The 24,707-nt window shown below is 41.3% G+C and overlaps 1 protein-coding gene across 2 annotated transcripts in view; it reads right to left on the bottom strand.

Annotated features, from left to right (window-relative positions):
- The window catches only part of RNF115 (ring finger protein 115), a 60,539-nt gene that overhangs the window by 6,728 nt on the left and 29,104 nt on the right, over window positions 1–24,707 (bottom strand). Inside the window, exons 2-5 of one of the 2 annotated variants that reach the window (XM_036766586.1) lie at window positions 17,396–17,454; window positions 15,915–15,966; window positions 13,201–13,258; window positions 5,249–5,460 (exon numbers count right to left, since the gene is read on the bottom strand). In XM_036766586.1, coding sequence (XP_036622481.1) covers window positions 5,249–5,460; window positions 13,201–13,258; window positions 15,915–15,966; window positions 17,396–17,405 — 332 coding nt within the window. In that variant the 5' untranslated portion in view covers window positions 17,406–17,454. The remainder of the gene's footprint in view (window positions 1–5,248; window positions 5,461–13,200; window positions 13,259–15,914; window positions 15,967–17,395; window positions 17,455–24,707) is intronic. The other variant, XM_036766585.1, reaches the window with a different exon arrangement.

Here is a 24,707-nt window from a genome sequence, read left to right as displayed (position 1 = left end):
AGTAGCAAAAAAATACATAGTACCATAACAGAAATTCATCTGGAAATCCGCATTGTTGTGGTGGTTGGCTTCCTATAAAACTGATCCAAAGCAAGATCTTAAGCCATCAGTCACTGTAGAGAGAGTGCCAAGCTCTAACACGCTGGCCGAAACCCGACTTCAGTCATCTTTGAGTGTCCTATCACCCAAGGTTGGCCCTTCTGGCTTCAATTCGATAGTTACTTCCTAGTCAACACTGCCGGACATCTCCTTGTCTGAAAGTACTTGAAGTCTCAGACAAAATGCCTGGCTGGGTTCACTCTGACCACAGGGATAACACAATTATTGCCTGTGCAATCCATTAAAAAAGGCTTATAGTCACCTCTAAGATTACAAGTTTCTTTGGGTTTCAAAGAACCCCAATTATTCTCACTCACGTAAATAATGAAAAGTCCCCTAGACTTTCTTACCAAGTCAGTATAATGTTGCATTTTACAATAGTAATTATTTTATGAAATCCACTCCACTTTGCCAAATCTGGGATAAGCTAATCATCTGAAATCTCATCACAAGGCTGACTGACTCAGTTTTTGAGCACCTTCTCTATGCCTTCAACCACCTTCCCCTCATATTAGAGGGCTGCGGGGTAGAGCCCTCAACTTTTCCCAAAGCCTTCCTTGAGAGAGGGCAGGGCCTGGGCTTTGCAGATCACCATACTTTCTATCTGCTGCTTGGTTAGGTTTCAATGCCACTGAATAAGATGCCTCCAAGGCAGTAGCACCTTGGTATCCTTTCCCTCCCCCTCTTCCCAGCTTTCTTTCCCATTGGATTGTAAGCTTCTTGAGGGCAGGGACTGTCTTCTTTTCCTTATTTATATCTTCGGTGCTTAGCACTGTACCTGGTACACAGTAAGTGCTTAATTATATGTTTCTTCAATCGAATTGACAATGTTTTGTATCTCTGTTAAAATTTCTATAATAAGAAGAAAAAATTAGGTTAATCAAGGTTTTCAAGTTCAGTTTCCTGGGAGGCCAGGGGCCCCTGAAGGGCAGGAAACCTCTCATTTTTGTCTCAGTCTCCTCCATGCTTAGCACTGGGACCTGGCTGACTAGAAATAAGTTCTTTGATAAATGCTTGCTGATTAATTGAAGCATGTGATGAAGCAGAAGTCGGTTCACAGACTGGAAGGGATCTGAATTAGGAAAAGGCTTCATTCTGATGGTTGTTTTCTGCCAAAGAGCACACCTACATTTCAGAAGTTATGGGCCAAGGCTGAATAGTCTATACTATCAAGAATACAAAGCTTACATCATCAACCAGGGCCAGAAAGACAGGAATAATAATAGCTCACATTTATGAAGCACTGAGAAATGCAAAATGCGCTACATAAATCTTTACTTTGGACAGTGAGAAAAAAGCACTCATTGTCAGTGCATTATATATTAAAATGCAATGAAGAAAGCATAAACACTGCTCCTGTAATTATAACTTTAAATCCAATTCCACAATTACTTTCAAGAGCACAAAATTCTGCTCCTCCACTCCAATGTGTCAGAATGGTACAGAAGTACAAGACTAGGTTTTCTAAAGTTATGCCAGGGAGAGTGCAAGTCTGTGCAAACCTAAACCACGTTGGAAAGTCTTCAAGTAGAAGTCTGTATATCTGTCATTCAAGCTGAAGGTAGGTACATTCCTGGAGAAGCTCCTCAGCATAAAGCTGCTTACCATGCCATAGCAACTCATAAGCCTATCTAGCCAGGCTCTCTTTGTTGCAACAAAAAAGTAGAAAATAGCAGAACAAATTATACAAGGTGAATACCATTCACAACTGTGAATTGGGCTTTCTAAATTCAGCTTCAGAAAGCTGATACCATTGTGCCCTAAGAAATGACAAAAAGATGAGTTCAGAGAAGCCTAGGAAGACTTGTATGAAATGATTCAAAGTGAACAGAATCAGGAGAATAATTTGTACAACAACAACAACATTGTAAAGACAAAATTACTCTGGGAAGCATGAAAATTTTGACCAATGCAATGACCAGCCACGATTCCAAAGGAATGATGATCTATGCTACCCCTCCTGAAAGAGGAGTGATGGGCTCAAAAGGCCGAATAAGACATACATTTCTGTACATGAACAATTTATTTAACTAGGCAAATTTATTACAAAGGTTTTGTTTTTCTTTTAAATTAGGGGAATGAGGTAGGAAGCTAAGAAAATAAATGCTTATTAAATGAAAAATAAAGTAAAAACACTTCCTAACCCTGATCCATGCAATGATCAACCATGATTCCAGAAGACCAATAATGAAGTATGCACCTACTTCCTTACAAAGGAGTGATGGACCCAAGATAAAGAATGAAATACACATTTTTTTTAACACGACCAATGCAGGGATCTGTTTTGCTTGACCATGGAGATTTGTTACAATGGGTTTTTTTTATTTTTTTCCCCCAATACGAGGAGAAAATAAATGCTCGTTTTTAAAATAAACTTTCTGCATCCATAGAAGTGGTACCTGCCATACCCATGATGATAAATTTTTTTTTTCACGATGATAAATTAAAAAATCCTTGGAGTATGATTCTATTGGATGAAATATCTACTAAGTGTCCCATCACTGCAGGCCACTCAAGTAGAACTGTTTACTTGAAAAAGAAAAGGGAGTGTCAATAAGGAACCATGGAGCCTGATTTCTATTTTTGTAGAGAGAAAACTATAATGAGGTTTCAAAGAAGGATGAGGCTTAAGCTGGGAAGTTTTTTATGCTGTTACCTACTGGTGTGGCAAGGATTCTAGAAAGTGAAAGGCTTTTCAAACTTGACTCCTACCCATTCATTTGCTCAAACAGGATCATAGGTTTAGATATGGTAAGCACCTCGGAAGTCACCTAGTCCAACGCCTTCATTTTACAGATGAGGAAGCTGAGGTTGAGTGACTCATCCTACATTCCCCAGGTTAACAAGGGGCAGGACTGGGAGATGGAGCCAGGACCTCTGACTCCAGCCCAATGCTCTTCCCAGCACACCAAGCTGATGCAGCTGTCACAAAGATCTTTCAGATCATGGTTTTCAGGTTTTTTTTTTCAGGTTTTCCCAGGATAATGAACCAATCAGGCATTTCTCCATTTACTAATTTGGCAATTAGTAAAATCTATCGCAAAATATTTTTATATCAGGTTGTTTTTTTTTTAAAGTAAAGCTTTATTTTCTGCCTTAAGAAATGGAAGTATCCTACTAGTAATTATCAGAAAGGAACATGTGAATGCCTCTATGACTCCATTTCCCTGAAGAGTTAGTTCCCAATTTCCAGAGTAGAAACAATACTTAGACTATATAGACATGACAATTAAGAATAAAAAAATCTTCCTCACTTGCTCTATCCCTTAGGTTTGCCCTTCTACAACATAAGAGGAACGGTAAATGTTTAAGCGCAGGTAGGTGGCACAGTGGAGAGAGCGCTGGGCTTAGAATCAGGAAGACTCAATGTCCTGAGTTCAAATGTAGTCTCAGACACTTATCCTGGGAAAGTCACTTAACCCTGTTTACCTCAGTTTCCTCATCTGTAATGGGGTCATGGAGTCAGACCTGACTAAAACAAATGAACAATAACGCATGTTTAAAAATATAAGTGGGAGGCATCATGATAGAGTAGAAAGGGTGGGGAACTTGGAGTCAGGAGGATTTGGGTTCAAATCCTGCCTCTGACACGTACTAGCTGTATAACCCTAGGCAAGCCACGATCTCTAAGCTACTGGAAAACGGGCATAACAACAGCACCCACCAGACAGGACTGCTCTGAAGATGAAAGATAAATGTGTGTTACGCATTTTGGAAACCTTAAGATGCCATGTGAAAGCTGGACTTCATCACTAACATAGCAGAATTCTAACGATCTTGATCTGAGTCTTCAAACAGAAAGCCAAATGCATCCCTTTCATTCATTTAACAAACACATACTGAATTCATGACAATACGCAAGGCTTAGGAGGTGAGATCGTAGTAGAATAAAACCCACATCTCCATCTTCAAAAAAGTATTATTGCACCTACCAAGACACTTTGGGGTGACGGTACAAGTGGAGAAAGGTGACACTGACATTACTCTGCAGGGAAGGAAATATGGAACACCAGAAAAAGAAGTTAGCTCCAATGATGCTGAGATGCTGGTGAGCAGGAGGGTGACATAACCAGTATATCAAAGTGGCGGTGGTGGAGTTCAGTCGTTTCAGTCATATCTGACTCTTCACGCCCCTATTTGGTGTTTTCTTGGCAGAGATACTAGAGTGGTTTGCCATTTCCTTCTCAAGTTCATTCTACAGATGAGCAAATTGAGGCAAACAGGGTTGTGACTTGCCCAGGATTGCCCAGAAGTGTCTGAGGCCACATCTGAACTCAGGTCTTCATGACTCCAGGCCCAAAGCTCTATTCACTGTACCACCTAGCTGCCCATTTAAAAGTTCACAGTACTAACTATATGACTAAATTGTCTTCACTGAAGCATCAAACACAGTATGTAACAAGTGAAAAGTGAAAAATCAAAATTAAAGTCACTTTTAGTAGTAAAAACTCAAGGAAAAGAAATTGCTGGTCAATGAGAAACAATAGAAAGAGGCGTAGACTTGGGAAGTCAAAAGGATCTGGGTTCAAATCCTAGTTCAGCCACTTACTACCTAAGTTATCTCGGGCAGATCATTTTCAGCCCCTCTGTGAAACAATGAGGGGAGCTAGATAATGGTTAAGCATCTTTGCAGTTCTAAATCTATGATCAAAAGGACTTCCTCATGCTTCTGGCTCTGATACCACTCAAGTCCAATCTGCCTTTGTTTTGTTTATGCTTTGTTAACTAAGGATCTGAGAAGATATGATCAATAAAGATCGAATGAGATATTTGTAAAGCATTTAGCCCAGTGCCTGGCCCACAGAAGGCATTTATTCAATACTTAACTGTCAGCTGGCCCAGATGATTCTTAGATGAAAGCACAAAAGGTGATGAGGCATCAACTTCATTATGCTAAAGCTGGAGCCAACATATACCCATTCTGCAGGTCTGTAAGCTCTACTTCTATGACACATTAAGGAGAACCCAAGGTACGCAGGCAGCAGACACATTCTTCTTAAGGGACATGAATGTTGTGCCTCTTCTCAAGCAGAGAAGCTAAGATCTTAGAGCCCTAGAAAAAATGGTATGCAGCCTCATTCTGCAAGGTTGCCCCAAGAACAAAAATAGTCAAAACTGTTTTTAAAGTATTTTTAAGCCTGACACTTACCCTTCAATTGCTGGGGACCGGTCAGGTCGAGAACTCCCCCGGGATCGGTATCTCCTGGTCATTGGCAGTCTGGGTGGCCTGCTGGGCCCCCAAAGATCTGCATGGGTTTGATGACCCCGCTCATTGTCTCTAATGTCTTGATCCAGTGAACTGCTACTCAGAAATGGTCTAAAGTCTGGGAAAAACATTGTGTGGTCCAAATGGTCCCAGAGCTGGTGAAAAGTCAGAGACAGAGAACAAGGAATGAGACAAAAAACAAACTCAAAACTTGATAATTTTCCAACTTTAGCAGATATACCAAGAACTACAAGTTCTTTCCAACTTCATGTAAAAGCAGTGTGTCTCAAGAGCAGGTATCATACACATGAAAACCACTAACTAAATAAAAGTCATTCATTTAAGAGCCAAGACCATAACTGCGCAAATTTCTTTTCTAACATCTAGTTCATGTTCACATGCCTCTTAACCAGCCTCATTCTTAGGATTTAATATGAGCTAGAGGTGACAACAGACTCTGGCTATGTATTCACTTAGCCACTGAGAATTAGACCTCATCTTTGGCTGAGCATGAGAAGAAGGTATCATCTGTGGATACCACTCTATTGCAAGAGCCCCAAATTTTTTTCTTCCTCCTTTCCCAAATACTACAGCAATCTCCCATAGTAAAGTTTCTGTTTTTAAATATGTGTCTGTATAATAAACTCCTTTGTTCTGCATATAAAATTACCACAGAAGTATTAAAAATAAACAAATTGGTGTGACAAGGGTTAAATAGTTCTAAATGGAGTTTCTGCAAAACCTAAAAATGTCTGGCAAACCACCTAAAATTTAAGTAATTTTCAGATTGATTTTTCTTTCAATTATGATTCATTATGTAATGTCCTTCCTCTTTACACACACACACACACACACACACACACACACACACACACACGCATAAGTACAATATGAAACCAGCCCTGGACTCTTAAGAGCTACACAAGTAGAGATCAAGGCAGTTCTGACAGATTCTACCCAGCTAGATAAGAGTCAAGAACGGGCCCCAGGGCAAATTGCATTTCTGTAGTCTGAGGACCAACCCAGCTAAGTCTGCTGAAGTTCAACATCAGGCTGGCAACAATATGATGGATTTGGGGGCCAGAGCAGTTCTGGAAGGCCATCTAAGGCCAGGAGGATTATAAGCTGTGATGTAGGGAATATCCACAGTGATGACAAAAGAGAATTTGGCAGGGGAGGAGGAAGAGAAAGAGACAGAAAGAGAAAAAGAGAGAGAGAACAAGCGCTCATACTATGTATATAATACTATAATATACTATATTATACTCTTTACCTCTCATGAACATCCACCAAATCCTACTCCCCTCAGGCCCTGATCCCTAAAACATGTCCAGAAACCATCCCTTAGCTCAGGGATTAACTTCTGTCAAGGACTAGTCTGGTGGAGCCTGTGGACCCTTTCTCAGAATAATGTCTTTAAATAACTGAAGAAAATGCTTAACTTAGAAAATACTTCAGTCAGAGGTGGTGAAAATAAAGATGTCTTTTTTTTCCCATCCAAGTTCATATAGCCATGAGCCCTTTACGGGTTAGTAGACCTAGGTTATAGAAACCTCGGCTCTACGTCTAAGTGGCTGTGGTTGTTTACTCACGTGCAGCTCTTTGTGACCCCAAGAACCACAGCACGCTAATACCGTCCTGGCAAAGATACTAGAGTGGTTTTTCCTTTCCTTCTCCAATGGATTAAGGCAAATAGAGGTTAATTGACTTGCGCAGGGTCACCCAGCTAGTTTCTGAAACCAGATTTGAACTCAGGTCTTCCTGACTGCAGGCCCAGCGCTATCCACTGAGCAATCTAGCTATTTCTAAGTACTTCAGGCAAACCGCAGAAGAATGCACCCCAACCCTTACCCAGTCTGAGACCATTCTCCAGAATCAGCTCAGAGGTAAAAGTTTCAAGTTCAGACAAGTTGGACAAGCTTCCTTTTCTTCTCAATGATAACTCACTCCTGATAATATCAGTAATGCCAAGGATCACCAACTTCTGTTCTGAAAAAGGAATCTAGAACTTTGAGTCTCACTGTCTGGGATCTTCAGTGAACCCAACTCAACTACACTTGTCCTCAAGGAGAAGCAGTATCCCTTGAGCAGTCCCCCGCCACCCCCCCCCCATGATGTCTGATCTCACTCCAAACTCAATTCAACTGTAAGAAGAAATTCATCTCCTCTGGCATGTATAGCACAACACAAAGTGACATCCACTCTATTTACAATTTTTAAAATACAGGAAAAAAAGTTATGGTTTACATCAGAAATCCCCCCAGTTACAAAATGTCACAGGATTTTCCCCGAGAAATATGACTTGGATAGAAAACTCTAACATCCTCCATTCCCTACTCCAAGTACCAAAAATGTCCTTTTCAAGCTTGACCAAGTGCTCTTCTCTGAAGATTCTGAGTGGATTACAATTTCTTCAATTGTCCTTCCAGATTTCTCACCAAATGCCATGCTATCCTTAGAACTTGGCCCTATTTGGCTAATTTTGGTCAATGACTCGCACGAAGGCATAAACTGCAAGCAAGTCTAACAAATACACAGATTACTTAATGAAGCTGGATTAAATTTGGGACCCCAAATGATTTTTATATGCTGGCAAAATGATGTTAGTAGGATGAAAACTGAATAGGAATAAATGTCAAGTTTTACAATGTGGCTTCAAAAAGTTACCCAAAGACATATGGCTAGAGAGCAGATGATATAAAAAACATCCAAGAGTTCTAGAGGATTCAGAGCTTAATAAATCCACAATATGATGTGACAAGCCAAAGAGCTAACCCTCTTATAGTTCAAACTGTACTAATGGCAGCACGGTGCCCAGGGCAAGGGAAAGAGAGCTCAATGCACTCTATTCTAACCTCACCAGATCACATCTGGTGTAACATGACCAGGTGCCACACTGCTGGAGAGAAACTGAGAGGCTAGAGCTCATCCCAAAGGGGAGGACTAGGATTGCAATTTGTCTGGGACCCAGGTCCTAGAAGTACTGGGTGAAGGACCTGGGGAAGGGAAGGGAAGGGAAGAGAAGGCATTCTTAAAATATCTGAAAACAACTGGATGAGAAGAGGGATTAGCTTTGTTCTATAAGGAAAAACTTTCTACCAGGTCTAAGTAGAAGACCTGGGTTCACCTCGCACTGTCATGTGACCCTGAGAGACATTCATTTCTGGAAGCCTCAATGTCTTCACCACTGGAAAACTTCAAGCAGGGGTTGTGTGGCTAGGAACTGAAGCTGGCAATTGATAGACGGCAATTAGGGAAAATGACCTCCTAAGTCTCTTCCAACTCGAAGCTTCTATGACTTGGATTGTTTCCCTGAAGGATCCAGTACGTGTACCCTGCCAAACTCAGAGGCCCTACAAGACCAGCCTTGGTTAGCAGTCCTCTGGAATACCCCCCAACTGCTGCTCCCTCCTGACCTAGACAGGCTAGGTAAGAGGAAAAATATCTGAGAACCAACCATACCAAGATCTGCCCAAAGCTCCCTAAAACACAAAGGGTGCCCCCTTCCCTAGTATGAACATCCAGGAAGTCATCTATCCTATCAGGAGAGTAACGGCCACCTTACCTTGGCTCTGAAAGAGTCTGGATTGACATTTCTCACTGCCACACATAAACAGTCAGCCCCTTTCAGGAGACTGACAAAGCTCACATGGAGCTATAGGCTTAATTCCCTGGGATTCTTTTTTGTCAGTCATTCCGAAGGAGACATAAAACAAAAATCTCAAGACAGCTTCCTCTAGTCTCCCAAATCCCCATAAAGTGATGGTACTTTCTGCCTCATATATTCATATACTTCTCAAACGATGCCTTTCATCCAAAAGGGATTTTTCCCTTCTCTTAAAAATCCAAAGCTGGTTTTGTTAACAATACTCTGTTCATTTTATGAAGGGGTCAGTTACTAGCCTATAGCCTGCTACTTTACATGGTCAATAAACACTTCATAACAATCACCTCTTGTTGGGGGGAGGGGGAACCATTGCTAGGTTAGACAAAAGGGCGGCCTTGAGGCTTATCCTACAACCCTCTTTCCCTCAATCTGGGGTGTTGCTTTTTTAAAAAAATATTTTGGCAAATGTATTTCATTATAATTGGCTTCCTCTGTAAGCCTTTGTATTTTAATTTATGTATTTAATGACATTCTGAGAAGTTCATAGGTTTTGCCAGACTGCTGAAGGTATTCATGACACAAATAAAGGTTCAGAATCCCTGTTCTATACTAAGAGTTTAAAATCAACTGTCATCTGAAAGATGGAAAAGAAATACAAATTTTAGGTCTTTATACAATCTTTTTTCCAACTAAGTATGAATATAAACCAAAGACTACAAGTTTCTCTTAAAATCCTTAATCTCCTTTTCGTTCATCCAAATTCTACCCTCCTTCAAGACCCAGTTAAAGACTTCTTCCATGAAATCTTTCCTGAAGGCAAAGCCCATGCTCCCACTTCCCTTCCCTAATTTCTGTCTCAATGTTTACTACACAATTAGCACTTAAACTCTCTAAATATATTGTATTCTCCCCACACCACCCCTCCCCCCAAACCATCACCACCACAATACACTTAGAAACTTCTCCTCAGCAAGGACTCTCCACTATATCACCTGGTAGCACAGTGTAGGCACCTGATAAAAACTTAATTGATGGGGGTGAGGGGAGGGAGAAAGCCCTTTTATGGTCTTACCTGGATAACTTAAATTTTTTAGAAATGATGACAAAGAAATCACAGGACCCCCAATGAAGGGCAAAATTGAGGGGAAAAGAACATAACTGAACAGGGTAATCAGACATCCTGGTATAACTTTATCAGTGCCATAAGATCATAAGACTATATACCGTAAGACTCTACACTACAGACCATGAGGAATGGCATAATTATGTCCCCACTAGAGAGCAAGCACACGCCCCAGTCTTGAATCTAGCATCACAATAGCAGTTAGGAAGTTGACTCATTGATAATCTCCTTACTCAGTGTCTCTGAATCATACCTGCTCACCTGACAGACCGAGCTGTTCCTATTTATCCCAAAAGCAGAGTCAGATCTTAAGGGAAAGGAGAAAAACGGATGAAATTTCTTCTGCCTCCTGTGTAACCAGTGTGGAAAATATTATACTATTTTATATCATTTTCTAATTTCAACCAGACCCAGAGCCTGAATTAATGAGTAACTGGATGAAGATCCAGGACCTGGGCTTCTTTGTTCTCTCTAAAAGTTTGCTCAGGCAATACCCTTACCTCTGTCAACAAGGCCAGATCATTAAGGACATTACCCTAACCCCAAGAGAGATTACCTTGCTTAATATTCTACAGGTATATACTGTGTTATGGAATGTAATGAGACACAGAGACGCTGGGCTGTAGTTTCAACTGACTTTTGTCAACATCCTTTACAACTCTATTCCATTAAGGAAAATCCTCTTCTTGTATCATGGTTAAACATACATGGGGGTCATAAAAATGAGGTCATACAGGCTTGCTAGCTCTGCTAAAATAACGTATATAAGTTTTCTCATTGCTTTGTTCAGGCAGCCAGAGTTTATACTCTGACTCCTTGTACATACAAGTAAGCTAGCTCCACTATGCTTTAAGGGAAAATAATAAACAACATGGATTTTTCTATCACCTAGCTCTGTTGTTTTCTTCAACCAAAATTTCAGGTTTAACACCAGCAACAGACTATGTAACCTGTAGTGTCAAAAGCGACTGGTGAAGGAGACAAGAATTCGAGAAGGCTTCTAGGGCCGACAACTAACTGTGGGATAGACAGCATGGAGGTAGAGGGTGAAGAAGAATCACCAAATCCATTAATTCAGCTTTTTCTCTCCCTAGGCAACAACAAAAGAGAATAAAAAGGGAACTTCTCACAAAGGACAGGATCTTTCTAGACACTTGAACCAAGGGAATTCAGTCAGTCAATAAGCATTTGTTAAGCTCCTCCTTGGTGCCAAGCTAGGTGGTATTCAATGACATTCAGATTGAGTACTTGGAAGGTAATTTGAGATCACAGGACAGAGTGGCGAAGTGCTAGACTCCTGAGTCAAGAAGACCAGAGTTCAAATCCTGCCTCAGATATCAGCTGTGTGACCCTGAATGGGTCAACTAACCTGTTGCAGCTTTAACTGCCTCACCTTTAAACAGGGAAAATGACAGTATGTTTCACAGGGTTGTTGTAAGGATTAAATGAGAAAATATATGTAACGCTTTGCAAACCTTAAAAGTGTTACATAAATGTCAACAAGGCCCTGTTAGAATCAGAAGTCACTCAAACAAGGTGGAGTTTGTGGACTTTGTTTGTGATTTACTTACATTCATGAATTTGAAGCAGAGATTTTGTAATAGGTAGAGGACTCACCACTTGGAGGCTAAGATACCCAGTGAGGCCACTTTACAAAGGTGTATTCAAACAGTTGCACTGGCTGGTGTTGACAGAAACATTTAACCTTAGAGCTGGAAGAGACTCCAAAGGTACTCTACCACTCACTAGAAGAATGAAGTCCTTCTATGATACCCCCCATAAAAGTGATCATTCATTCTCTTCTTGGGCACCTCCAGTGACAGAGAACTCACTACTTCATTAGGCATTTCTTGAAAAATTTTAGGAAATTTTTCTTTATGTTTAACCAAAATCAGATTCTGTATAATTTCCATCCGACTGTCCTACTTCTAGCCTTTGGGGGCTAAGCAGAACACACCTAAACCCTCTTTCACAGGATAACCCTTGAAATATTTGAAAACTGTCATTGTGTCTCTGCCAGCCCCTGCCCTGAGGAGTTCTCTTCTTTAGGCTAAACACACCCATTTCCTTCAGTAGATCCTCTAATTGTTTCAATTCTCCTTTGGATGTTTCATGTAATCCCTCTTAAAACATGAAACTCATAATTGAACTTTCTGGCCACTAAGGAGGCATAATGTGGAACAATACTACGGAGGAATTCTTTATTTTAAATTAAGCTTTTATCTTTCCTACTTTTAGCCCGTGAGTTCATTATGGTAATCACAAGTTTATTAGCTATATAGGACCAGAAGCAGATACAGGAGATAGCAGACACAGCGAAACTGAAAGAAATCAGTACCTTTTTCTAGGCTAGGCTAGCCTGTGAGGTGGTAACTAAATGGTTAAAAAGGGAAGAGAAAAGCAAAAAAAAAAAAAAAAACCTGGGAAGGGGGTGCAAAGAAGAGATCTCAGGGCAATGGGGAAAGGTATAAGAATTACTACACATTTAAATATTAAATGATATACAAACATATAGAGTGACCTCTTATTTTCAAGTTACAATCAAGTTCCTTTTTTCTAATAGGGATGCATAATCAGACATGTGAAAAACCTTTTGGAGACCTGAACACCTAAATGCCCCATCCTTATCTCCCTTCCAAATCTCAATTCTGCCAATTAATGTGTGATCTAGGTGCTAAAACCCAGCAGCCCTACACAAAACAAGGTGCCTACTTCCCGATGACTGGTGCTAAAATGTGTTATTGGAAATACAAGCTCATCTTGGGCTGCATTAATTGTTATGGCTTGAACACAGTTCAAGTTCATTATTCTCAAATCACCATAGGGTGTCCCAAAAGTCATGGTGGGGCTTTAAGCTAGTCAAGTTAAAACTATACTAAACTTGAGACCCCTTGTACAATACAGAAAAAGCAGAAGACAGTAAGAAAATCAACATTTGAGCCCCGATTGATCTCTGATCTGTGTGTCAAGGCTAAGATATTTTCTTTGAAATAGAGCTCTTACTGGAATTCAAACAACCAAAGCTCCAGCCACCGAAAGCTAAGCTTGGCTCTCAAAGAGGCCACATCCTGCCTCTATTTTTCATGAACACACTGATGTTTGCTCTCCTATGAACTGAATTGGACAAGCTGCTCAAAGAACCCCTCCCATCAAAGCCAAACTTACCTCTGCAAACTGCGTGGATGTGCTGTCGTCTAGGCCGCTGCCACCACTATCTAAAAAACTAAGGTGAAACAAGAGTGAGTAGTGATCCCATTCCCAGAAATAAGTTCCTCTCCTGGAAGCTAAATATAGACGGGGACACATGAGAGCAAAAGCCTGATAAAGAAAAAAAAATCACCACATGGCAACTGCGAAATTACAAGGAGCTGGAATGTGGGTTATTCTGTCAAAGAAAACAAATCAAACAAATTAATGTCAGTACAACAAACAGAAAAATCAAAGTGAAGCCAAAGGATGGGGGGAGAGGGAGGAAGGAGGGGGTGGGGACAGATCCATGGCCAAGCAATGCAATTCCCTTTCCTTTACACAAAAGAAAAAAGAAAATATTCCCCTGATCACATTCTCAACAATATGTCACTTTAAAAAAGAAAGAAAGAAAGAAAAGTCCTGCTCACCAGCAGGAAAAACAAGATGTGGGGCAGCAAGAACCAAGATTTTGGCTGGGGCCAACACCACTCAGAGTAGTTCACCCAGAGTGACACAGGTGCATGAATGAAAAGTTCAGTCCTATGCCCATGGTGCTTGGATCAGAAGACAGGAAGCCCTGTGCACAGGAAGCTGCCCAACACCGTTTTCCTTTCCTGGCAGAAAATCACTGGCTGGAAATAGGAGGTCCTTGAGATGACTTCTACTTCATGATACCCAACAACCTGATAACCTGTACTTCCTATCCTGCAAAATCCATCTGACTAAAATGGCCAACCTGAAGTTTCACGCTGAGCAGTGCTACATCAAGCTCCACCATGTCCCCAGCTCGGTGATGGGAGGTTAGGCTACACATAAAACTGGAGGGCAAGAGCTGAAGCTTCTTTTGATGCCATAACAATAATTTTTTATTCTCTGAATCAGAAGCTGAAGCCAATGATGCCTAGTCAAACTTTATCAACATGAAATTTATTTCTCCTTAAAACATGCTGTGTACTTTTTTCCACAATGGTCACCCATTCCTTACTATTAACATTCCCCCACAAACCACCTCCTATGGGGACTTCGTTTTACATTATATGCCCTCAAAGGAGATGGAGAAAAATAAAAGGCCCTTATACTTCCATCATTCTCCATCATAGAATCTCAGATCCTTTAAGAAGTCATCACCTGGCTTTTCCTGACCCTAAACTACTGCAAAGAGGTAGGTGTCTTACATCACATACTTTAAATAGACTTTCCTTTGAGGAGAAATAATGTATTGACCACAACTCTCACAAGTTCTGAGAAAAGAACTTGTTTTACTACCCAGAAATCTATCCTTCCAAATTCCCATCTAAGATTACACTAGGCCCCTTATTGGGAGAACAAGGTCCAACAGTAACCTTCCCTACACAATACAAGGCAAATTTGAGTCAATGAAACAGCAAACTGGAAATATAAGATTGTTACATCTTTTAATAACCAAATACAGACTATGAAGATACATATGAAAAGCTACTTGACTACAGAAAAATGTCTCTTTCAAAAGTTAAACCGATCCTACTTCAAGTACCACACAGGACCAATATACCCACACTTTCCTGGTACAAATGACTGCATGAATTTTCATGCCTCCTTATAAATAAGGCTATATTGAGAGTGTCCCAAAAAATCTTAATGTAGCTTCATTCTTAAAACTGTAGTTGTTTCTTAAAACATGAGACCCATTTTTAATAATTTAAAAAAAAAATTCATTTACAAGCACTCACACAATATAATCATCTATAGCAAGAAGTAAGCAAACTATGCCAAGGAGTTAAGAAGGTTAGGGAGCTAAGAATGGTTTTTACATTTTTAAATAAAGCTTCATAGTAATTAAAAATGTACAAACCTAAACTCTTAGCTCAGGACCATACAAAAACAGGTGGAGGACCAGATGTGGTCCTCTGCCAACAGTTTGCTCACCCCTGATCTACAGCAAGCAGGTAAGGTCTTTCAAATTAGTGTGTACAAGCTAGGGTGTTTTAATGACAGGTCAGAAAAAGAAAACCTTGCTGTTACCTAGTCAAATATTTACAAACTAGCAAAGTTTGTGACCTTTAATCCATTCTTCCTCCAACGTAGGGGAAGGATGTCTTTTAATAGACTGATGTCTTTCTGAAGTCACCATACCTCACATTTCAGCAGCGTTTGGGCATAGCAGCCTACATAGCTTTACATTCCACTTACAAACTGGAAAATGGGAATTGTAAAGTTAAGAGAAGAAAGAAAGAGCTATGAAATCACAGCTCCCTAGACATACAACTCTTCCTTTCATTTGTACTATCAAGCTAAACTCTGCCCTCTTTAGGGTGGATGCTTGCCAATGAAGATCTAAAAAAATTAACTTAAATGTTAAAAAAAAAACTTGAAAAAATTAAGCCCATTTCACTAATAATCTCATTAGTTGATATGGCCTTAATGCATGCAAAGACACAAGTATCTGCATCAGCACTGGGTGCATATGGAATACAAACAGAAAGTCAGCCCAAGTTAACATGCCGCCTACACGCTTTTCTGATGTCATGCTAGAATGCAGGTTTAGCTTTGCTAAAGCTGCTTCCTCAGAATTCTAGTTATAGGAACAGTGAAACTGTAGGTCTGTCCTAAATTGAACCCATGCATCAAGTGGACAAAGGACGAGGTCAGAACTTTCAGTTTATGCACACACTCTCCACTCATTAGTGAAAACAAACCAACGCTGTACATACTGTAAGGTGGTAATTTTCCCCTGGGTTTGGAGGGAGCTTTCAACTTTAGATTCTGCCAATAGCAACAATAAGGGAATTAACAACTCTCATTAACTGTGAGAGACACTGTGTTACAATAGCCCTGCGAGTGGGCCTCCAAGCCAGGACACATCCTGGCAGCATCACCCTGAACAAGTCCTAGCCTTTTTCAGTGCTCAAGATGACTCTCTCCTAACTACAGGCTGTAGAGAAGGTGGTAACTTGCACTGTGAGATGGAGTGTCCTCAGTAGGAGCTACCAATACAATAAAATCAGTGGTTCAGTCCCTTCACCTACCCAGTAACCATTAAGAGCACAAATTAAGGTCCTCAGGACCCAAAGGGGATAGGTCTGAAAACACCATCTTGTTTACTGAGCTGGAGAGAAAGAATCACTGATTCAACTGTCTCAATGACTAACTACTCTATCCTTAAAAAGCCAATTTCTAATTATCCTAAGTTTAAAAGGAACATGACAGTGAAATTATTTCCCTGGAGTGAAATAGTTCTATTAATATGAAAAAAGAAAGTGCATGTTCCTAAGATACTGAGGCCTAAAAGATTGGCACCGTTCTTCCCCTTCCAGCCAATTTCTACTTCGTCCACCACATAAGGGCAGAAATAAACATCTTCTCAGATTTAATGACAATCAATCCTTCTTCCAGGGACTAGAAATGGAAATCTGTTTCCCTAAACAAGCTGGCACACATTTGATCCCATTATAGATAAAGCACATTCCTCTAAAGTATCAGCCAAAGGGAGGCAAACAGGGCTTCTCCAAAGTAGAGAGAACTCTGCTCTGCATAAATATGTGAAGCTAGCTAGCTATCCTCGTCAGAAATTACTCTCCCATGATATAGCACAGGGACTTGGCTCTCAGACAACAGGATAGATCATCATAAACCCAAAAGCATCCTAGAATCATAGGAACAAAATGATAATCAACTCAACTCTAACTGGTATAGAAATAAGGATTTCCCAGAAAATGCCATAATCCCAGGATCAGTGGGGATGGTAAGGGAATAAGTATTTCTATAGCACCAACCATATGTCAGGCACTGTGATAAGCAGTTTACAAATATTAGCTTATTAGATTCTTCTAACAACCCTACTCAAGGTAGATGCTATTATCATCCCCATTTCATAGTTGAGGAAACTAAGGCAAACAAAGGTCAAGCGACTTGCCCAAGGTCACACAGCTAACAAGTGTCTGAGGCTAGATTTGAACTCAGGTCTTTCTGACCAGGCAAAGTGCTATATGCAGTGAGCCACGTAGCTGCCTCAAAACAGCTATTCTTTCATCATTTCTCCCCTTTTCCCTCCTCCCTCACCATCTCTTTCACATACACCCAAACCTTTAGTGAGAAGACTGAGAGAACCAAATTTACTCCAATTCATTAAATCAGTGTTGAGAAAAATAATGGACAATATGATGTCTGATTTATTCATGAGCTTGTACAATACCTGGAATCATCAGTCACTTCTTCGATGAAGCCTGATTCACATCTGGGGCAAATGTACTCCTATAAAAGAGAGGAAATATAAGTCGTTAAGAGAGCTGAGCGTGCAGTTTCAGGCTAGCAAACAACACAAAAGCTGATGCTATGAAATAGTCTAAGTGCCCATCCATTTGTACTATGGTTTTCTTTGCTGTACACCGGCAAATACTGACACGTTTGGAAGATTCATGCACTGGCTTCATAGAAGCCTAAGTGGATTTAGGCCGGAATGAGAAGAAATAGATGTGAACAATGTCAAAAGTATCAGTCCCGTTTTTAACTGCTTCACTAATTTAAAAATGTTTGCATTACATCTGGGTAAATTTTAATTACCTAGCTTCCTGCTTAAATCTAGTTCTCAATGAAAAATCTCTACTAGATAAATGAGCATAGAAACAACACATTATAACACTGGACAGGCCAGAAACAGATGTACCAAATAGCAGGGGACATTAACAGTGTTACTAAATTGGTAGAAGGCATATTTCTGGTCTGTTTTGTTTTCTGATTCCTAGTGCCTCAAAATAACACTTAGGAGTCTCATGTGGTCCAAAAACTGGAAAGTACCAGAGTATCATAGATTTAGGGCTGGAATGGATCTTAGATGTAGTCTAGCCCAGCCTCGATGAACAGCTGAGAAAATGCAAGAGCTTACCCAGAGAGGTAAGCTAATTTGAACCAAGGTTACAAAAGTAAGAAAGAAAAGAGCTGGGGCTCAAAACCTGACCTCTGAATATAGCGATCTTTCCACTACATCATATGGTCTCTGTAAACTGCACTTTGGAAATGACAAAAATGGTCATTTGGAGATTTCCTAGTCAATGTTTTAAGGCTTCTGACTAGGTAGCAAAGCTACTGAATCAAATATTCAACATTCCAGACTTATAAAGACAATCAATTCAGGCCTGGAGGGTGGAGCATTTAACTCCACCCAAAGCCTTCCTTTGTAGATAGAGAGCAGACCTGGGCTTCCCCAGGGTCTCAAACTCCACCTAAAAGATGCACCAGTTCCTTGCCCCAGGGCCCTTCTCCTCCCTCCCCTCTCCAGTTTCCTTTTGCTTATGGTCTCCTCCCATTAGAAGGTAAGCTCCTTGAGGGCAGGCACTTTCTTATTTCTATTTCCAGTGCTAAGCACTAAGTAGGGCACTTAGTAGGTGCTTAAATGTTTACTGAACTGAATAAAATTAAATGATTCAAGTAATTAGGGGCTTTAAAAAGGACTCAAATCTTGACTGACATTAATTATATTTGTGACAAGCAGCTTTTTCCACACGGCCACAAGTTTCCTCCTCTACAAAGAGCACTGAACCATGCAATCTCTAAGGTCCCTTCAAGCTCTAAATCTAGGATAATCATAAACTTTAAAAGATTAATAGACATTATATAGTATACCTCCTACCCTATGCCTTTAAACTCTTTTCATGCTTCGTACCCTTAGTAATTCTGGCTGGCACCCAGGTATCAAAATGGATAGAACGCTGGCTGGGCGTGAAGTCAGGAAAAATCTTCAAGAGTTCAAATCTGGCCTCAGAACCTTACAAGATGACTGACCCCAGGCAAATCACTTAACTGTTTGCCTCAATTTCCTTATCTATAAAATGAATTGGAGAAGAACTGGCAAACTGATGGGATCATATGACCTGGATCCCCAAAGGAAAAAGACCAAGTTCCTGAAAGCAACCCAGCTAACCGAATTAGCCACTTGACATTCCTTTCACTGGTACACCTGGCCTCCCCAGATCCTTTCACTATCCCATTTATATAAAGTATCAGCACTATCCTCATTAACTAGCAGGTTCCCTAAGAACTTCATCCACTTTATTGGTGTTAAAATAAACTTTGGCATTTGACTGGGTCAAGAAGAGTCAGAAACAATTTAACAACAAGGTGCATGGGGTGGAGGAGGAGGGACCCCAGCCCTGTTATTTCATTACTATAGAATGCTCTCTCTCCCAACACCAACAGACACCTCCTCTGAACCTCAAAGTGTTAGGGTGCTTTGGGGGAACTCCAGAGATGAAGTACTCTGGCTCAGCGTCACTCATGGCCAGTACCTGCGGAGGTGGGTTTGGAAGCTTCCAGACTCCAAAGACAACTGTTCATGCTTTCAGGGGTGTTAGAAATGGGAGGAGGAATTTTGTTTCCACAGAACTAAAGGTGTGCTTCCCTGCCCTCTCCCACCCCAGCTTTAGCAGAGACCAGGCCTCAAGGTCGGTGAGGTGAGAGGTCAGAGGCTTGTACGCATGTGCATACTTTTTGAGAAGGCAGTCTAGGGAATTAGAGAGGCCAAACCCACTTGAACCTGTTCAAGCTTATCTAGGGTCTGGTCTTGGTCAAGAATTCAGGCCTACTGATTTGCATAATTTGCATATGTTAAAGAGGGAAAGTAGGGGAAGTAAAGGAATATAGTTTAATCCTAAACTAAGACAAGGAAAATCTAATTAACTTCACTTTTGCTTCTGTATCCTTATTATCCTATTTATATAAACTGTATAACCTAGGAAAACTATGTAAAAAACAAAGACTGTAAACTAACCATGACTCTAGCAGGAGTGGAGGGAATGGTTACCCCTGCTCCTGCAGCTGTATCAGCATGAGTGTTCCTGTGAGCACTACACCTGCTCTCTTGGGGAGTGTAGTAAAATGCCTTCTTCTGCCCACTCTGGTCCTGAGTTCTCTGGGTGTGAATGGGCAAATCACATGGATTTTCCTAGGATCAAGTGAAGGGAAACAACAGACAACGGAAGCTTGCTGGGCTTACTCCTGGATCTTGTCTTGGGGTGTCCTGTGATCTCCACTGCGGTATTAAGAGGGCTACCACTCTGGATTCCCTTGAGGAACCCTGTGGTCCGCATGGCCTTCTTAAGGGGACATCATCACCTGGGATTTCCAGCCCTGTCTCAGGAGCCTTGTGAATCTTACTGCCATCTTAAGGGGCCATCCCTTGGGTCTTCTTTAGGGTCTGATCCCTAGGAGGCCCTGTGATCCCCACAGATTAAGGGATGGCTACCACTTGGTCTTCCTCTGGGAGTCCTGTGGTCTGTACAGCCTTCCTAGGGATTATCACAGGGTTCTTCCTCAGGACTTTGGCCCTGCCTAGGAAGTCCAGTGATCCCCAAAACCACGTTTAGGGACATAATCTCTTTTTCGATGGGAGAAAAACAAAGGTATAAAACTGATCCTGAATTATGGGTTGAATCCCTAAATAGGGTTATAAATGCTAGAGACAACTAACTGGCTCCTGAGTCAGCCTTCTGGTCAGGCCCAGCCTAACTGTGGCTCTCCCTGTTACTTTGCAACTCTAAATTTCCTAGAACCAAGTAGATATTTCTGTAACAGACTGATCTTTATCGAACAAAGGTAAAGGAAAATAGAGAACACTTTTCAAGTCTCCTGTGAACCAATGAAATTCAAATGGGTTCCCACACAAAGCTTTTCCTCAAACTGGACTATTTTTTTGTGCAGCTATAAAGTAGAGACAGCTGAGACCAAAACACAGCCTCGATCTGGAACTGGCCTCTACTACAAGCAGCACTACAGAAATTATGGAGACCCTATAGAATCAACAGTCCGTTCACACAGCAATTATCAGTCAAAAGGACAAAAGTGCTCTCTCAAACACTGCAAAGACCAAGCCTTAGAGCAGAGTTCAGTATCTCAGCCCTAAAACCTCAACTAAAAACCCAAAATGAATCCCCAAGCGCTGTTCCTATGTTGTCCTGAAGACCCCAAAGTAGTTCCTGCCATGCTGAGTTCAGGCACCCATGACAATTACAACCTCTCCTCCATTTCAACCGCTCTCAGGGTTCTTCACTCCTACCACTTCAGCAAGTTCAAGAAGCTGTCCATCCTGCCAAAAACCCTGGGCATCTTAAAAGAAAAAAGGAAATGATTGGTAATGACTCTGTGCCTTTGGTATACCACTGCATTGCAAAAAGGCTTAAAAGTCATTATGCCTCAAAATATATTTTAAGGACCTCAGTAAGAGGGAAGAAGCAACAAATTGTTTTGTTATTCCTGTTACTGCAAGAAATCCACTCCACTAAGGTCCTACTCCAGGGCTTTATTGTAGCTTAGAATAGAGGTAACCCTGACACTGGAGCACAAGCTCCAGCGGATTCTATTAGACAGAAAAGGTTGGAGTGGAGGTGTGGTGACAGACACTCCTCAGAGGATCAGCCTGCTTCAGTTCAGAAAAGCTGCTCATTAGGAAACTGGTAAACTGGGCAACTTGCTAATGGGTGATGGGACCTGGACCCTAAAAGGTAAAGACCATGTCTTTGAAAAGCAACTCAGTCTCTGAATTTTCCCATACATTTCAGCAGCTCAGATCACAGGCTCCTTTGGCCTAAGGCAACTGGCCCACCTAAATCACTTAATTAGCTGGACAGTCCTTTCCCTGTCACTCTGGCCCCACCCCAAACTACTTAGGACTACTTAATCCTACCCAGATCCTTTCAGGGGTCTTTTTTGTATGTAAGCATTGGTCTCACCCCCATTAAGTGGCAGATTCCCTAAGAATCTCACTGGCCACTACTGGCATTACAATAAACCTTGTCAATTGGCTGGAAGGTCTGAGTGCCTACATTCATTCCAGGCAGACAGCCCAGTACCCTGCCATTTCACGGTTCCCAACAACTCCAAACCACATCACTGCCACAACTCACCAAGACAATCCACTGAGAAAAAGAGAGGTTGTAACATGCATTTGTGAATAGCCTCATACAGAAATTCACAAATCCTTCATATGTTGAGGTTTTTTAAGGAGTTTAGGGGTGATCGGGAACCTGAAATACCGACACGACACACCAGTCCCTGCTCGAATGAATTCCATCCAAGCCTTCTTATAGTCAAAGAAAAACAAAGTTTATTAAAGAATCACCATATCGGCCAGACTCTTAAGAAATCTTACCATTGGCTAGACTCTTAAGGAATCTAAGCACCTTCATGCAAGCAAGATGAGACTTATATACAGAAAGATTATGGGAGGGATCTAGGGTTGTGCAAGTAGTCTGAGATGACTACAGGAGGGGTTTAGGGCGGGACTTAGGAGGGCTCTAAGGAGGATCTTGATGGGCCTGGAGTGACTAGTGGTCAGACTCCAGGAATGGGGTTAAGGGTGGAAGATAGCTGAAGACTACCTGGAGATAACAGATAAAGGAGGGCTAGACTAGATTAAGAGTAACAGATTTGGGTGGACATAGATGTTTTGATAGGACTAAGGGTAGGAAGCAGCAGAGGCAATCTGGAGGTAACAGACAATGGAGAGCAAGGCTAGGCTAGGCTATTTAGACATGTAAAACTAGATCAAGTGGGAAGATCCAGGGAGAACTCAAGGTGAGAGGTTCCTAGGGCCTATGGACAAATGGGACTCAAATTCTTAAGGTCTCAGCTTGGGCCCATACCCCATCATTAGTATAGTGATCTGAAGGTCATAGAGAAATGAAACACAGGTTCTTGTACACATTTGTCCTTGTGACATCACTGTCACATTCAGAAGGAAAGTTCTGAGTTTCAAATACAAGATTTCCCCCAACTACTCCAAAAAAATGACAAAGGAAAAAAAATCCCTCCTTGGAAATAACATTTGTATTAGTTATTATTACTTGTTATCAAGTTGAACCTTTTTTCCTGAATACCCTAATGCATTTAATAGGTCAGTCAGCGAATAAAAATTAAGCTTCTACTAAGTGACAGGCACTACGGTAAACACAAAGTACAAAGGTAAAAGACAAGACTTGCTCTCAAGGATCTCACAGCCTAATGAAGGAGACAAGATGCAACAAACAAACAAGTTCTATACAAGTTGGAAATAATCAACAGAAGGAAGGCACTAGAATTAAGGGGAATTGGGAAAGGCTCAATATAGAAGATGGACTTTTAGCTAAGACTTGAAGGAAGCCAGAAGATGGAGATATGGAGGGAGAGCTTTCCAAGCATGGAGGACAGCCAATGAAAATGCCCGAGTCAGAAAATGCCCAAATGTCAATGGACCTCATAGTATCTGAGGGGTGTCAGAAGATTTGGGGAAGAGGATTGCACACAAGGTTGTAAAGGGCTTCAAAGGTCAGAGGATTTTATATTTGATTCTACAGGTGACTGGGAGCCCCAAGAGTTTATACTCAGTAAAGGGGGGGGGTGACATGGTTAGACCTGCTCTTTAGGAAGATGACTGACAGCTGGGTAGGTAGACACTTATAGCAGAGACACCAACTAGAAGACTACTGCAACAGTGTGGGTGTGATGGCACTGTCAGAGGAGAGAGGGAGCATAAACAAGAGATGGTATGAAGGTAAAGTCGATGGGTCTTGGCAACATATGGATATGGGAGGTGAGCTGCAAGCCTGAGAGCCTGGGAGAATCATGATGCCCTCAATAGTAACAGGAAGTCTGGAAGCTGGGGGAAAGGTTTTGGGGAAAGATAAAAAGCTCAGTTTTAGACACATTGAGTTTAACATGTCTACAGGACATTTAGCTTTAGATGTCCAATAGGCAGTTGGCGATGTAAAAATGGAGGTCAGCAGAGGGGGCATTAGGGTTGGTAAGTAGATACAAGAATCACCAGCACAGAGAAGATATCTGAATCCATGGGAGCTGGTGAGATCACCAAGTGAAACGGTACAGAGGGAGAAGAGAAGTGAGACGAGTCAGAGCCCCATGGGACACCTACCTTTAGTGGGCATGACCTGTATGAAGATCCATCAAAGGACCCTGAAGAACAGTGAGATAGGCAGGAGAAGAACCAGCAAAGAGGCATGTCATGAAAACCTAGAGAAGAGTCTCAAAGAGAAAAAGGTTGGTCTGCAACATCAAAGGCAAAATTAGAGAGGTCCAGGAAGATAAGGATTGAGAAAAGACAGCATTAGTAACTTTGGAGAAAGCAGTTTCAGTTGAACAATGAGGTCAGATGCCAGACTATATAGAGAACTAAGAAAGGAAAGGAAGTGGAGGCACCTATTGTAGAAAAATGTGAGACCATAGCTAGTGGGGATCAAGTGAGGGGTTTATGAGGATGGGGGAGCGATGGGAATGTTTGTAGATGGGAGGGAAACACCCACTAGACAGAAAAAGACTGAAGGTAAGTGAGAAAGGAAATGGTAGAGGGAGCTATCTGTAAAGCAAGGGGTATACCTTGGCAAGGACTCCCTCTTCATGTGAGATGGGGGTGAAAGAAGAAAAGAGTGTGATAAGATGGGCTAAGAAAGACATACCTGAGACTACCCCAAATGCCCAGCAACTGTTTCACCTAAAAAAATTTCATCAATTTTGAATACTAA

Source organism: Trichosurus vulpecula, chromosome 7 (genome assembly GCF_011100635.1).
Source record: "Trichosurus vulpecula isolate mTriVul1 chromosome 7, mTriVul1.pri, whole genome shotgun sequence".
Lineage (NCBI taxonomy): Eukaryota > Metazoa > Chordata > Mammalia > Diprotodontia > Phalangeridae > Trichosurus > Trichosurus vulpecula.
Note: the sequence above shows the minus strand (reverse complement) of the source record. Positions and strands in the feature narration are given on the sequence as shown.